The sequence below is a fragment of the Ambystoma mexicanum genome, chromosome 14 (assembly GCF_040938575.1).
Source record: "Ambystoma mexicanum isolate Mex_15411 chromosome 14, UKY_AmexF1_1, whole genome shotgun sequence".
Taxonomy (NCBI): Eukaryota; Metazoa; Chordata; class Amphibia; order Caudata; family Ambystomatidae; genus Ambystoma; species Ambystoma mexicanum.
This window is the reverse complement of record NC_090940.1, coordinates 614,436,936-614,450,485: the sequence shown is the minus strand read 5'-3', so window position 1 is coordinate 614,450,485 and position 13,550 is coordinate 614,436,936. Positions and strand designations below refer to the sequence as shown.

Sequence of the window (13,550 nt, the reverse complement as noted above, 5' to 3'; positions counted from 1 at the left end):
AAGACGAGCTCACCTGCACCTGGTTGTTCAGTCTGCGTGCTGCTAACGTAGGTAGGAAAAGTACTGACGGGGGTTAGAAGCCAACCATTTGTAGGGGACCAAGTAGTTGGGGGTCCTATAGTGTGTGTAGCCAACAGGATGTCGTACATTTAGTGCCGTTCATAGTGACCTTTTTTAGGGGGGGGCTTAGTTGTCCCATCTGATGTTAACTATCCATTGATCTCTTTCTGTTACTCCATATAGATATATAACTCATGCTTAGTTATTCACTTAGAACCAATCCCACCTCCCGATAGGTTTCTGTAGTTTAGGACGTAGGATGACGTTGGGAATGACGCAGGTCAAACCATTAATGATGACCACTTTTGGGTACAAAAGCCCAGCTTTTTTATGAAGTAGTTAGAGTCAGAGTAACGAGCGATTGCTGATGTTCGTTGTACTCCCTGTTTTAGATACTTGACATTAAAACAGACAAACTTTTGCCAAACTATTTGTGTCGTCTTGATTATTGATGTATGAATAAAATATGCATCCCCATCCATCTCCAGGGTACCGCTACTCATCGTAAAGGGCTGTAGAGCCTCCAGTTCAAGATTGTTTCATGCATCCTTCCATGGGTGGTGATAGTTCAAGTTGTCCTGTGTGCCCTTCCATGGGCGGTGATAGTTCAGCTTGTTTAATATGCCCTTGCATGGGTGGTGATAGTTCAGATTGTTCTGTGTGTCCTTCCATAGGTGGTGATAGTTCAGATTGTTCTGTGTGTACTTCCATTGGTGGTGATATTTCAGATTGTACTGTGTGTCCTTCCATGGGTGGTGATAGTTTAGATTGTTCTGTCTGTCCTTCCATGGGTGGTGATAGTTCAGATTGTTCTGTGTGTCCGTCCATGGGTGGTGATATTTCTGATTGTACTGTGTGTCCTTCCATGGGTGGTGATATTTCAGATTGTTTCATATGCCCTTCTATGAGTGGTGATAGATCAGATTGTTCTGTGTGTCCTTCCATGGGTCGTGACAGTTCAGATGGTTTCATGTGTCCTTCCATGGGTGGTGATAGTTCAGATTGTTCTGTGTGTCCTTCCATGGGTGGTAATATTTCAGGCTGTTCTGTGTGCCCTTCCATGGGTTGTGATAGTTCAGATTGCTTAATATGCACTTCCATGGGTGGTTATAGTTCAGATTGTTCTGTGTGTCCTTCCATGGGTGATGATAGTTCAGATTGTTCTGTATTTCCTTCCATGGGTGGTGTTGGTTCAGATTGTTCTGCATGGCCTCCATGGGTGGTGATAGTTCAGATTGTTCTGTGTGTCCTTCCATGAGTGGTGATAGTTCAGATTGTTCTGTGTGTCCTTCCCTGTGTGGTGATAGATCAGATTGTTCTGTGTTTCCTTCCATGGGTGGTGATGGTTCAAGTTGTTCTGTGTGTCCTTCCATAGATGGTGATAGTTCAGATTGTTCCGTGTGTCCTTCCATGGGTGGTGAAAGTTCAGATTGTTTTATGTGCTCTTCTATGGGTGGTGATAGTTCAGATTGTTCCATTTGTCCTTCATGTGTGTTGATATTTCAGATTGTTCTGTGTGTCCTTCCATGGCTGGTGATACTTCAGATTGTTCTGTGTGTCCTTCCATGGCTGGTGATACTTCAGATTGTTCTGTGTGTCCTTCCATGGCTGGTGATAGTTCAGATTGTTCTGTGTGTCCTTCCCTGTGTGGTGATAGATCAGATCGTTCTGTGTTTCCTTCCATGGGTGGTGATGGATCAAGTTGTTCTGTGTGTCCTTCCATAGATGGTGATAGTTCAGATTGTTCCGTGTGTCCTTCAATGGGTGGTGAAAGTTCAGATTGTTTTATGTGCCCTTCTATGGGTGGTGATAGTTCAGATTATTCCATTTGTCCTTCATGTGTGTTGATATTTCAGATTGTTCTGTGTGTCCTTCCATGGCTGGTGATACTTCAGATTGTTCTCTGTGTCCTTCCATGGCTGGTGATACTTCAGATTGTTCTGTGTGTCCTTCCCTGTGTGGTGATAGATCAGATCGTTCTGTGTTTCCTTCCATGGGTGGTGATGGTTCAAGTTGTTCTGTGTGTCCTTCCATAGATGGTGATAGTTCAGATTGTTCTGTGTGTCCTTCCATGGGTGGTGAAAGTTCAGATTGTTTTATGTGCCCTTCTATGGGTGGTGATAGTTCAGATTGTTCCATTTGTCCTTCATGTGTGTTGATATTTCAGATTGTTCTGTGTGTCCTTGCATGGCTGGTGATACTTCAGATTGTTCTGTGTGTCCTTCCCTGTGTGGTGATAGATCAGATCGTTCTGTGTTTCCTTCCATGGGTGGTGATGGTTCAAGTTGTTCTGTGTGTCCTTCCATAGATGGTGATAGTTCAGATTGTTCTGTGTGTCCTTCCATGGGTGGTGAAAGTTCAGATTGTTTTATGTGCCCTTCTATGGGTGGTGATACTTCAGATGTTTCTGTGTGTCCTTCCATGGCTGGTGATACTTCAGATTGTTCTGTGTGTCCTTCCATGGCTGGTGATACTTCAGATTGTTCTCTGTGTCCTTCCATGGCTGGTGATACTTCAGATTGTTCTCTGTGTCCTTCCATGGCTGGTGATACTTCAGATTGTTCTCTGTGTCCTTCCATGGCTGGTGATACTTCAGATTGTTCTCTGTGTCCTCCCATGGCTGGCGATACTTCAGATTGTTCCATATGTGGTTATATGGGCAGCAGTAGTAGATCAGTTTATGCCATATGTCTTTCCTTAGGTGGTGATAGATCTGATTGTGCCATGTGTCCTTCTATGGGTGGCAATAGACCAGATTGCGCCATACGTCTTCCCATGGGTGGTTATAGATTAGATTGTGCCATCTGTCCTGCCATGGGTGATGATATATCCAATTATTCAATTTGTCTCCCTCTGGGTGGTGATAGTTCATTAATACCAACCATCTTGTGAAGGCTGGCAAAACTGCCAAGGTGTTAAGGTTGGCGAAACTGTGGACCGTGGTTAGAAAAGCCAGCGGTGAGGGCTGCACACCATTGACCCAGCGTGATCGCTAGAATAACTTTAGGTCAAAGTGTAGCTTGGATTTCCATGGAATGTTTTCTGTTCATAAGTAAAACCCAAACAATGGTTGAGTCAGAGAAGAACTCTATATTTACATAAAACCAGTATGACCACTTTAGGGTGGCCTGTGCCAATGATGCCAATGCATTTCACACTACTGGTCCTTCGTCAGGGCAAATAGCTGCAAGGGAGACCGCAGGACCACCAACAAGTAAATATTACATGTACCAACAGAGTGAGAATCCACCAAATAACACAGTCACAATTGGTGTGGTGGTGCCACTATCACAGTGTTGTCAATTAATCAGTGTGGACAAAGAAACACAATCTGCGCGAAAAAGACATATTACAGTAATAGCTTCCAGGTGAAAGCAGCCCAACACTGGAACTCCCTCTCCCTTCCACGTACCTTAAGGACACCACAAACAAACCCCCTCTTTAGACGCAACTACATCCAATGGATAAAGGAAAATGACCGATAACCTCACCATGCTAGCCCTCCTATGTACATTTTGTAAATTATTGTTGAATGACTATGCCTGAATCTATACCTGTACTGACCTATGTACACACCTCTCAACTACTGTACAGCACTGTAACCAAGCTGAGAATAACCTTGATGCTCCCGTGCCCTGATACCCTCGGGCCTGGCGCTCAATACAAATGAATAAAACCAACAAACAAACAAACAGTGCCCATATACCATGTCATTACAATTTGTTAACATCACGCCAAACCATTTGGTGGATTCTCACTCTGTTGGTACATGTAATATTTACTTGTTAGAAGAGCTGGGACCAGGACCAAGTGCTTAAAGTCCTCAGGGAGTTACACTGGCAGATCAAATCGAACCCTAAGGCACCTTAAAATGTATGAAGGGAGGGTCTAAGTGGGCTGAGTGCTTGGACAGGAAGGGTCAGAACCACTCAGCAACCCCTATGCCAGTCATGCACATTCTTTGTCCCTGCCAGGCCTTTCAATCCCATGATCCTTCACCATGGACAGTACTGGCTATGGGTGAAGGAAGCTGCAGGGCAAGCTCCTATGTTCGAATTGTGAAATCAATCCATTTTGCATGCCCCAGCCCCATTGCACGTGTCAAACCTGCTAGGGGGGGCTGTGAGGAGGATTCATTTTCTGCTTGAGGCCACGTACACCTCCGTCGCCCACCAGCCTGTAGGGAATCTCGACCATTTCTTGACCACCCCGTCCCCCATAGCTGTCCGCGCACATTCTTCCACTTCTACTCCATAGGCACTGAGTTACATGCAGAAGATCCTCTGCCCGATGTGGCACGCACTGCAGTCCAAAACATGTGGACCATCGCCGGTTGCCACCACTGCCATACGACCGTACAATGGTGGCGGAATCACGGAGCACCACATTGTCCACCAATGACCGTACAATGGTGGCGGAATCATGGAGCACCACATTGTCCACCAATGACCGTACAATGGTGATGGAATCACGGAGCACCACATTGTCCACCAATGACCGTACAATGGTGGCGGAATCACGGAGCACCACATTGTCCACTAATGACCGTACAATGGTGGCGGAATCACGGTGCACCACATTGTCCACCAATGACCGTACAATGGTGGCAGAATCACGGAGCACCACATTTACCACCGACCGTACAATGGCGGCGGAATCATGGAGCACCACATTTTCCACCAATGACTGTACAATGGCGGCGGAATCACAGAGCACCACATTGTCCACCAATGACCGTACAATGGCAGCGGAATCACGGAGCACCACATTGTCCACCGATGACCGTACAATGGCGGCGGAATCACAGAGCACCACATTGTCCATCCATGACCGTACAATGGCGTCAGAATCACGGTGCACCACATTGTCAATCAATTTAGAGCAAGCAACACCAACAGCCGCCTTCAGCTTAAGTTACGCGGTGGACACCACCGGCACCTGACGACTGTCAGCCTCCGTAATGGTGCAAAATGGAAGCCAGATTGGCATGAGGCCAAGCAGTTGTTAATCGACACAAAAAAAGGACTCGGCTGAACCGGAACCACTGGTTCAAGAAATGTACTCAGAAAGGGCAGAGGTGTTAACAGGACGCTCAATGGAAAACCAAACCTGGATCCAGGTAAGACATCTTAATCTATAGATGAAAATGGCCAACTTTTAGCACATCCTGAAAAGAACCCTGCATCACTGTCAAATGGAAAATCTGAGACCACTAGGGGAGCCAGACAGCCGAGCCTTCTCTAACTATGAAACGCTTCAGAGGTCTACAACCCTAGGCTGTCCACATGTTTTCGACTACAACTGCCATCAGGCCTAATTAGCATAATCAATGGTGAGGGCTCATGGGAGTTGTAGTCTAAAACATCAGGAGAGCTAGAATGTGGCGTTAACACCCCGTTCCAAGGGCTGAAACTGGGGGCGGGTAATGGCCCAGCAGCCCAAGGAAGCAAGGGCAGTTAACGAGGGCTCTGGGCCATTTGTCCCCGTAATAGCCCTTCGAACAGGGTCTTAAGGCCATTAGCAGCCTGGGTTACCAAAGTAGTAACCCTGGGTGTTAAAAAAAAAAGTATTTTCATTTTTTGAACGGGACCCTGAGCAGGTTCCGTTCAAGGAATGAAAATATTGATCCAAAATGGCCACCATGATTATAGAAGGTTATAGATGGAATATGACCATGGCGGCCGGAAAAGGAAAGCTGCTGTGGTGGCGGGCGGCTGCGGCCGCTGCAATCAGGTGAGTGGGGATGGGTAGGGGGGGTGGTATATTTAAAAAAAATGAATTTAAATATTTAAAAAAGATATGGGGGGTGAGAGGGCAAGGTGGCTGCCCGTGGTGTGGCAGGCAGCCTGCAGATCCTGTGGAACGCAGGCTAAGAATATATGTTTCAGCCCATGATCTGCAGAACCTGATTGGCTGCACCCCCCACCCTTCGCCCCTGGTGCTAAGGTTGGTTTCATAAGTACTCCACTTTGACAGACACTTCCTGAGTAGACAATGAAGACCCGACCAACACAATGACCTGCAACGACAGTGTCCTGAATTGCAAGGATCTTGCCCTCAAAGGAGGGGGTAAACTCTTCAGATATTTTTGTAGGCGCCTTTCACTTACACAATCAGACAAGGGTTAATTAAATGTTTTCTCAATAGATAAAACACCCTTCGCCTTGGAAATATTGTAGCGAGTTATCTTACAGTGGCAATTTTTTCGCAGAGTGCCTTTAAGGCAGAATTTTTCAAAATGGGGTGCCTTATGGGGTCCTCCCCCACTCATAGAAGGACAACAAAAAGGGGTGGAGGTTGGACAGGCAAATGATGCAGAAGGAATAGCAGACACAAAGGTACATCGCAAAAAGTATACCGCAGTAAGATGACCCCAATCCGAAAAACATTTCATCGATAGGGACTGAGATCACTCCTACAACTTCCTAGATCCTCCCCACTCTCCTGAGAGATTTCTCCTCAATATTAACCCCTTAAGTGCCAGGCTATTATGCAAGTCTATGCAAAAAGGACGAGCATACTCGTTCTTGGCATTTTAAATGCTGGTGTACTAAGAAGATCTAGGCCTCACCTGAAGATGAGAAAGAATACACCATGAGTTTCTTCTTTGGAGCAAATTCAGAAAGTAGGAATTAGTATGTTACAGTGATGACAGTCACTAAAGCTCGTGCCTTTATGTACAGCCTCTCTGACCATATCTTGTCTCCAGTCCTAAAGTGAATGACACGCAGCATTAAGGTTCATGACCTGCGAAGGGTTTTAATGATCAGGCCAATTATAATGGGCCGACTTTTGATTCACCACTCTTGAAATGGAGTGTCTAGGTCAGGGATCTGCAACTTGCAGATCTCCAGATGTTTTGGTCTATCACTCCCATGATCCCTCACCATTGACTATGGTGGGTAGGGCAGTTGGGAGTTGTAGTCCAAAGCCTCTGCAGAGCCAATGATTGCAGATCCCTGTTGTAGGAGCATGATAAGAATTTACTCCTACAAAGACAATGAGTCCAGTTTAGATAGACCCCTTCTACAAATCATCGCAGTATATTATAAAGAATAATTTGCTCATATTTAAGTTGCTTTTCAAGTATTCTGACATGTGAGTACGCCTTCCCACACGATGACAGCTTTCAAGAGGGAATGCTTGTTAAACACGCCCCATATCTGGACAGACTGCCTCAGAACTAGACTCATCATCTCCTTGTGTCCACAGTTTGCTACGATAAGTGTTATTTTCTCCTCTTTGCCATGTTTCGGCATTTTCACACCTGCAGTCTTCTTCAGGGTTCTACTCACTGAGATCCCCGTGCTCTTTCCCACATTCATGTGACGGCCCAGCCATGCAATGCTACTTCCCCGATGCTACCCTTAGACTGTCCACCGCTGGTCTCTTTGGGTTGTTTCTTCATTGTTTCTAATATCATCTTTCCTCTTAGGCCTTCCTGACTTCATCTGTCCATTCTTAGCTGGTGATGTTCCACTCTTGTCCAAGCAAGACTTACTCATGTTTCCCTTTCTTACCTTGTTCTCTATGTGTTACCATCAATAAGGAGGTCACGTGACATTCACTTACTCCCATATGTGCCATTGCAAGGTTCTTTGCTTAGTCGTGGCTTAGTAGCAATGATGTGTGTTCTTGTCTAGCGCTTCATGCTAGATTCCTCTGCTTTCCATGCTATGTAGTAATTGATCTTATTATCGCCCAATTGAATGCTACTACATGTATCCGCCGTGGGAGGATGTAAGGCTGAGTTGGCCTAGTCACGGGACTCAACCTTGCGAGGTTCAGGCCGGATCCATGTTAGAGGCGAGCGCTTTATCAGTGGACTATTCACCCTAGCTAGACAACATTGCAGACCGCTCTCCTTCTTCATCAGTTGTGTATCCTATTCTGGAAGCCTATGACATTCTGGCACCATTGGAAGGAGAGCTAACGAGGCACTTCATAATGGGCCAATGAGTGCTTTGATGAGGCAAGAGGACAACTAAGCCAAGACTTGACTCAATTACGCTCTCTGTCTTTGTCCTAAAGGATGTTGTTGGGGTATAATGTTCTTTCATCGACGGGTGCAATTTCGATGTTTTTTTCTCCGAGTACATTTTACCGAAAAAACTCATCGAAATATATAGGGGGGTAGGTGGATTGGAAAAGTATATATAAGGGGTGGGGGGTCGGGAATAGGTAAAAAACAATAGGGCAAGGGGGTTTGTGGGGGAACCCCCCAAAAAAAAAAAAAAATAAAAAATAAACCAATTTCGATTAGTTTTTTCGGTAATTCCACCTGTCGATGAAATGACATAGAACCGTTGTTGGAGAGTCCGTTGGGCAATGCCACTTCAAACCTGGGCTAACCCTTCTATTGGTTGGATAAATTAAGTTTTAGGTGCACAGGTAGTATGCTAGGCCAAACCAAGTGGGCTACCCGCTACCTGTTTAGAATGCCCCTCTCCATCTTATCCCATGATATTTGTCCCCAAGGGGACAGGGCATCCTTCATTACCATTGTTGTATTCTAGCAATACTTGTTTTGGTATAAGATGCAGAGTCCTAAGCTAGGGTCATTATAAGACCATTGGAAGGTGCCTTGTGGGATTCCCCAACTCTTGTGCAGAGCATCCATTCACTTGTTGGGTTGGGTTGGCATGGAGGAGAGAAAGTGCTGCCCCAGACCTGGGCCAAATGATCCATGATAGACCTCACTAGCCGCTTCACATGAAATAGACGAGGGACAATGGAGCACCAGGGGGAACCGTTGCCGGACCAACCTCTCCTCCCACTGACTGTGGTGGGGGATGCAGAGACGTACCACCACATGTGCCTGCCTGCTGTGGTGAGGAGCTGTACTCACTGGCTCTAGTTCCCCTCTGTAGCTCCTGGGAGTAGACTGATGCCCCTATCAAGAGTCCAGTTGGCAGTGGAGAGCTTGGACCCCTAAAGAATTGAGTAAACAAACTATGTGTGTAAAACATCACCCCATGTGAAAAGATGTAAACTCAAGAGGGGAGGAGAACGCAAATGTCAGCAGGATTTCCTCATTTTTCCACATAATACCATTTCTGGTGGACTTCTGGACAGACAAGGGACATATGTATTCAAGGCCAGTCACTGCAGGGATCATTATGACTAAACACGTGGAACTTACTGTGAGTTAGGGTCATCCAGGATATTTACCACATGGGGGTAAATAGAAAGTACTGCATACGGTAAACAACCTGCATTTCACCCAGGCAGCACTTTCTATGCCCCCCATTTGGCAAATAACCCAGACGGATCCATTTTAGCTTAATTTTGTTATTTTTTGTATGTATTAGTACTTTTCATAACGCTGCTTGTTGTTTCTGCTTTGTTTGGCAGTATGGCTCATTTAAACTGGGCCACCCGCCAATTTATAGGAGGAACGTTGCTGCCAAACCGAGACCAAGGGCACCGTTCATTAACTGTGCCGGAATTGCTCAGCTTTAAATGGAAGAAAATGTAATCTATGAGTTTCTAAGACCGCTAAAAGACATCCTCCATCCATATCCCCGTGGATTGGTCATCTCCATCCATATCCCTGTGGATTGGTCATCTCCATCCATATGCTCAAGGATTGGTCATCTCCATCCATATCCCTGTGGATTGGTCATCTCCATCCACATCCCCGTGGATTGGTCATCTCCATCCATATGCTCGTAGATTGGTCATCTCCATGCATATGCTCGTGGATTGGTCATCTCCATCCATATCCCCGTGAGTTGGTCATCTCCATCCATATCCCTGTGGATTGGTCATCTCCATCCATATGCTCATTGATTGGTCATCTCCATCCATATCCCTGTGGATTGGTCATCTCCATGCATATCCCCGTGGATTGGTCATCTCCATCCATATGCTCGTGGATTGGTCATCTCCATCCATATTCTCGTGGATTGGTCATCTCCATCCCTATCCACGTGGATTGGACATCTCCATCCACATCGCCGTGGATTGGTCATCTACATCCTTATGTTCGTGGATTGGTCATCTCCATCCATATCCCCGTGGATTGGTCATCTCCATCCATATGCTCGTGGATTGGTCATCTCAATCCATATGGTCTTGGATTGGTCACCTCCATCCATATGCTCTTGGATTGGTCATCTCCATCCAAATGCTCGTGGATTGGTCATCTCCATCCATATGGTCTTGGATTGGTCATCTCCATCCAAATGCTCGTGGATTGGTCATCTTCATCCATATGGTCTTGGATTGGTCATCTCCATCCATATGCTCGTGGATTGGCCATTTTGCGGGTTCCATGTCATTTCATCGTCGGATTAAATTTCGTATTTTTTTTTTCTCCGTGGATAGTTTAATGAAAAAAACGAATCGAAATTGATTTCTTTTTATTTTTGGGGGGATTCCCCACCAAGCATGTGTATATCAATGGATGGTTGAAGATGGAATGCTTGGCTTGCTACGTTCCCCATGAGTTGGCTGGCCATCTGGTCCTTTTTTCCTCCATGATTTTTGCAGGCCCGCCAATCATTTTTAGCTCCATCTCCAGTCTGCGGATGGTCAATACAAAAATACTCGAACCTAACCCCTATGTTCCTTCTTCCGTTAAACATTGGCCAATCATTTCATTTCAATTCCTCCCCTTGTCTCCTTGGGTGCCTTGTTTATGACATATCCCGCCTAGATGCCCCCGGGGTAGGTGCACTATACAAATGTCAAAATAAATAAATATCCCAATTGTTCCGACAGCGAAATCCCTTTGATCAGATGCATCAACTTCCCGGGTGATTGGCGGTGGTTCCAAGTGATATCAAGTTGTTTCCCTCTAATTAAACATATTTTAAGGGTGAATTGTGCTTGCTCCCTAATTTCTGTGTAAACTCCCATTTTTCATTTCAGGAAATATTGAATACAGCTGTCCCGCCACAAACGAGTGTGAAATTACGAAACGGAGGCGGAAATCCTGCCAGGCCTGCCGGTTCATGAAGTGCCTCAAGGTGGGCATGCTGAAGGAAGGTAAGGTGGGCTCCGGCATAGCGACAGGGAAGGTGAGACTGGCACGCGCATGGCATTGGCCCATGAAGGAGGGATTCAGAATAGAGGACTAAAAAAGGTCTGGGCAGGCCGCGGAGTGAGAAGCGGTCAATGAAGACTGGTATTAAGGGGAAAGAGAAGGTCCCGGCATTGATCGCACAGTTCCCTGAATGGGAGCGTATGATTAGGATGGGGTCTCTAGAATGCAAGGGAGAATGGGTGGGACATAGCGGTCTTGGCCTCGATGGAGGGAGGCACACCGGCCTGTGTCGGAGAAAGGGAATCTGGCTTGCTGTAGAGGTGAGTCCCTTCCTTCGATCTGTTGCTGGCTGTCTTCTAGTGCTCTTAAGTCTTTCTGTGTCAATGATATGATATGATAGGTTATTTATAACGTGCTTAATACGCAGAGGTTTCTAAGCGCAGACCCGGGGATCGAACCTGTGTTGCTCCACGTCGTCTTGCTTCTAAGGTGAGCATGTTGCCCCTGAGCTATCCTCTCGAGACAAATGATGGTCTGCTGCTGGTATTTGGGTGACTGATAGTGTCAGTGATTTGCAGATTTCTGGCAGTCTAATAGTCTCTTTCGTTCTTGGGTTGTTTTGTGGTGGCAGTGTAATGGTGTCTTTCGTTCTTGGGTTGTTTTGTGGTGCTGGGAGTGTTTGCAGATGTCTGGCAGTGTAATAGTCTCTTTCGTTCTTGGGTTGTTTTGTTGTGCTGGGAGTGCTTGAAGATCTCTGGAAGTGTAATGGTCTCTTTCGGTCTTGGGTTGTTTTGTGGTGCTGGGAGTGTTTGCACATCTCTGGCAGAGTAATCGTCTCTTTCGTTCTTGGGTTGTTTTGTTGTGCTGGGAGTGTTTGCAGATCTCTGGCAGTGTAATGGTCTCTTTCGTTCTTGGGTTGTTTTGTTGTGCTGGGAGTGTTTGCAGATCTCTGGCTGTGTAATGGTCTCTTTCGTTCTTGGGTTGTTTTGTGGTGCTGGGAGTGTTTGCAGATCTCTGGCAGTGTAATGGTCTCTTTCGGTCTTCGGTTGTTTTGTGGTGCTGGGAGTGTTTGCAGATCTCTGGCAGTGTAATGGCCTCTTTCGGTCTTGGGTTGTTTTGTGGTCCTGGGAGTGTTTACAGATTTCTGGCAGTGTAGTTGTCTCTTTCGGTCTTGGGTTGTTTTGTGGCGCTGGGAGTGTTTGCAGATCTCTGGCAGTGTAATGGTCTCTTTTGGTCTTGGGTTGTTTTGTTGTGCTCAGAGTGTTTGCAGATCTCTGGCAGTGTAATGGTCTCTTTCGGTCTTGGGTTGTTTTGTTGTGCGGGAGTTTTTGCCGATCTCTGGCAGTGTAATAGTCTCTCTCGTTCTTGGGTTGTTTTGTTGTGCTGGGAGTGTTTGCAGATCTCTGGCAGTGTAATAGTCTCTTTCGCGGGTTGTTTTGTTGTGCTGGGATTGTTTGCAGATCTCTGGCAGTGTAATCGTCTCTTTCGTTCTTGGGTTGTTTTGTGGTGCTGGGAGTGTTTGCAGATCTCTGGCAGTGTAATAGTCTCTTTCGCGGGTTGTTTTGTTGTGCTGGGATTGTTTGCAGATCTCTGGCAGTGTAATCGTCTCTTTCGTTCTTGGGTTGTTTTGTGGTGCTGGGAGTGTTTGCAGATCTCTGGCAGTGTAATGGTCTCTTTCGTTCTTGGGTTGTTTTGTGGTGCTGGGAGTGTTTGCAGATCTCTGGCAGTGTAATAGTCTCTTTCGGTCTTGGGTTGTTTTGTTGTGCGGGAGTGTTTGCCGATCTCTGGCAGTGTAATAGTCTCTTTCGTTCTTGGGTTATTTTGTTGTGCTGGGAGTGTTTGCAGATCTCTGGCAGTGTAATAGTCTCTTTCGTTCTTGGGTTATTTTGTTGTGCTGAGAGTGTTTGCAGATCTCTGGCAGTGTAATGGTCTCTTTCGGTCTTGGGTTGTTTTGTTGTGCTGGGAGTGTTTGCAGATCTCTGGCAGTGTAATGGTCTCTTTCGGTCTTGGGTTGTTTTGTGGTGCTGGGAGTGTTTGCAGATTTCTGGCAGTGTAATGGTCTCTTTCGGTCTTGGGCTGTTTTGTGGTGCTGGGAGTGTTTGCAGATCTCTGGCAGTGTAATGGTCTCTTTCGGTCTTGGGTTGTTTTGTGGTGCTGGGGGCCTTTGGGTGTGTGAAAGTGTACATTTGTCTCTTTGTACAAGATTATGTCCTTTGGTCTCTGGTTGTGTCTGGTTGTTAAATAGTGCCTAGCAACCAGTGCTATATCCGTTGGTGTTCGGGTCTGAGGGAGTTTTTTTCGTCTCTTGAAGCCTGGTGGTGACCGCTTGCCTCGGGGTGTCTGTTGGTCTGTGTGTGTCGGATTATGTCTGCTGGTGCCAGATGTAGGCTAGTGTGTGCTTGACTCTGCTCGTTTCTTAGTGCCTGTTGGTCCTTGGCCGTACGATAGAGCCATTTTGTGTCTTAGTGTCTTTCAATGTCTGTTGGTCTCTGGCTGTGTG

The 13,550-nt window shown here is 46.2% G+C and overlaps 1 protein-coding gene across 2 annotated transcripts in view; it reads left to right on the top strand.

The window, feature by feature from the left end:
- Window positions 1-13,550, top strand: part of ESRRB (estrogen related receptor beta) — a 305,163-nt gene that overhangs the window by 181,500 nt on the left and 110,113 nt on the right. For both annotated transcript variants that reach the window (XM_069638025.1, XM_069638024.1), the window contains exon 3: window positions 10,936-11,052. In XM_069638025.1, the coding sequence (XP_069494126.1) occupies window positions 10,936-11,052 (117 nt within the window). The remainder of the gene's footprint in view (window positions 1-10,935; window positions 11,053-13,550) is intronic.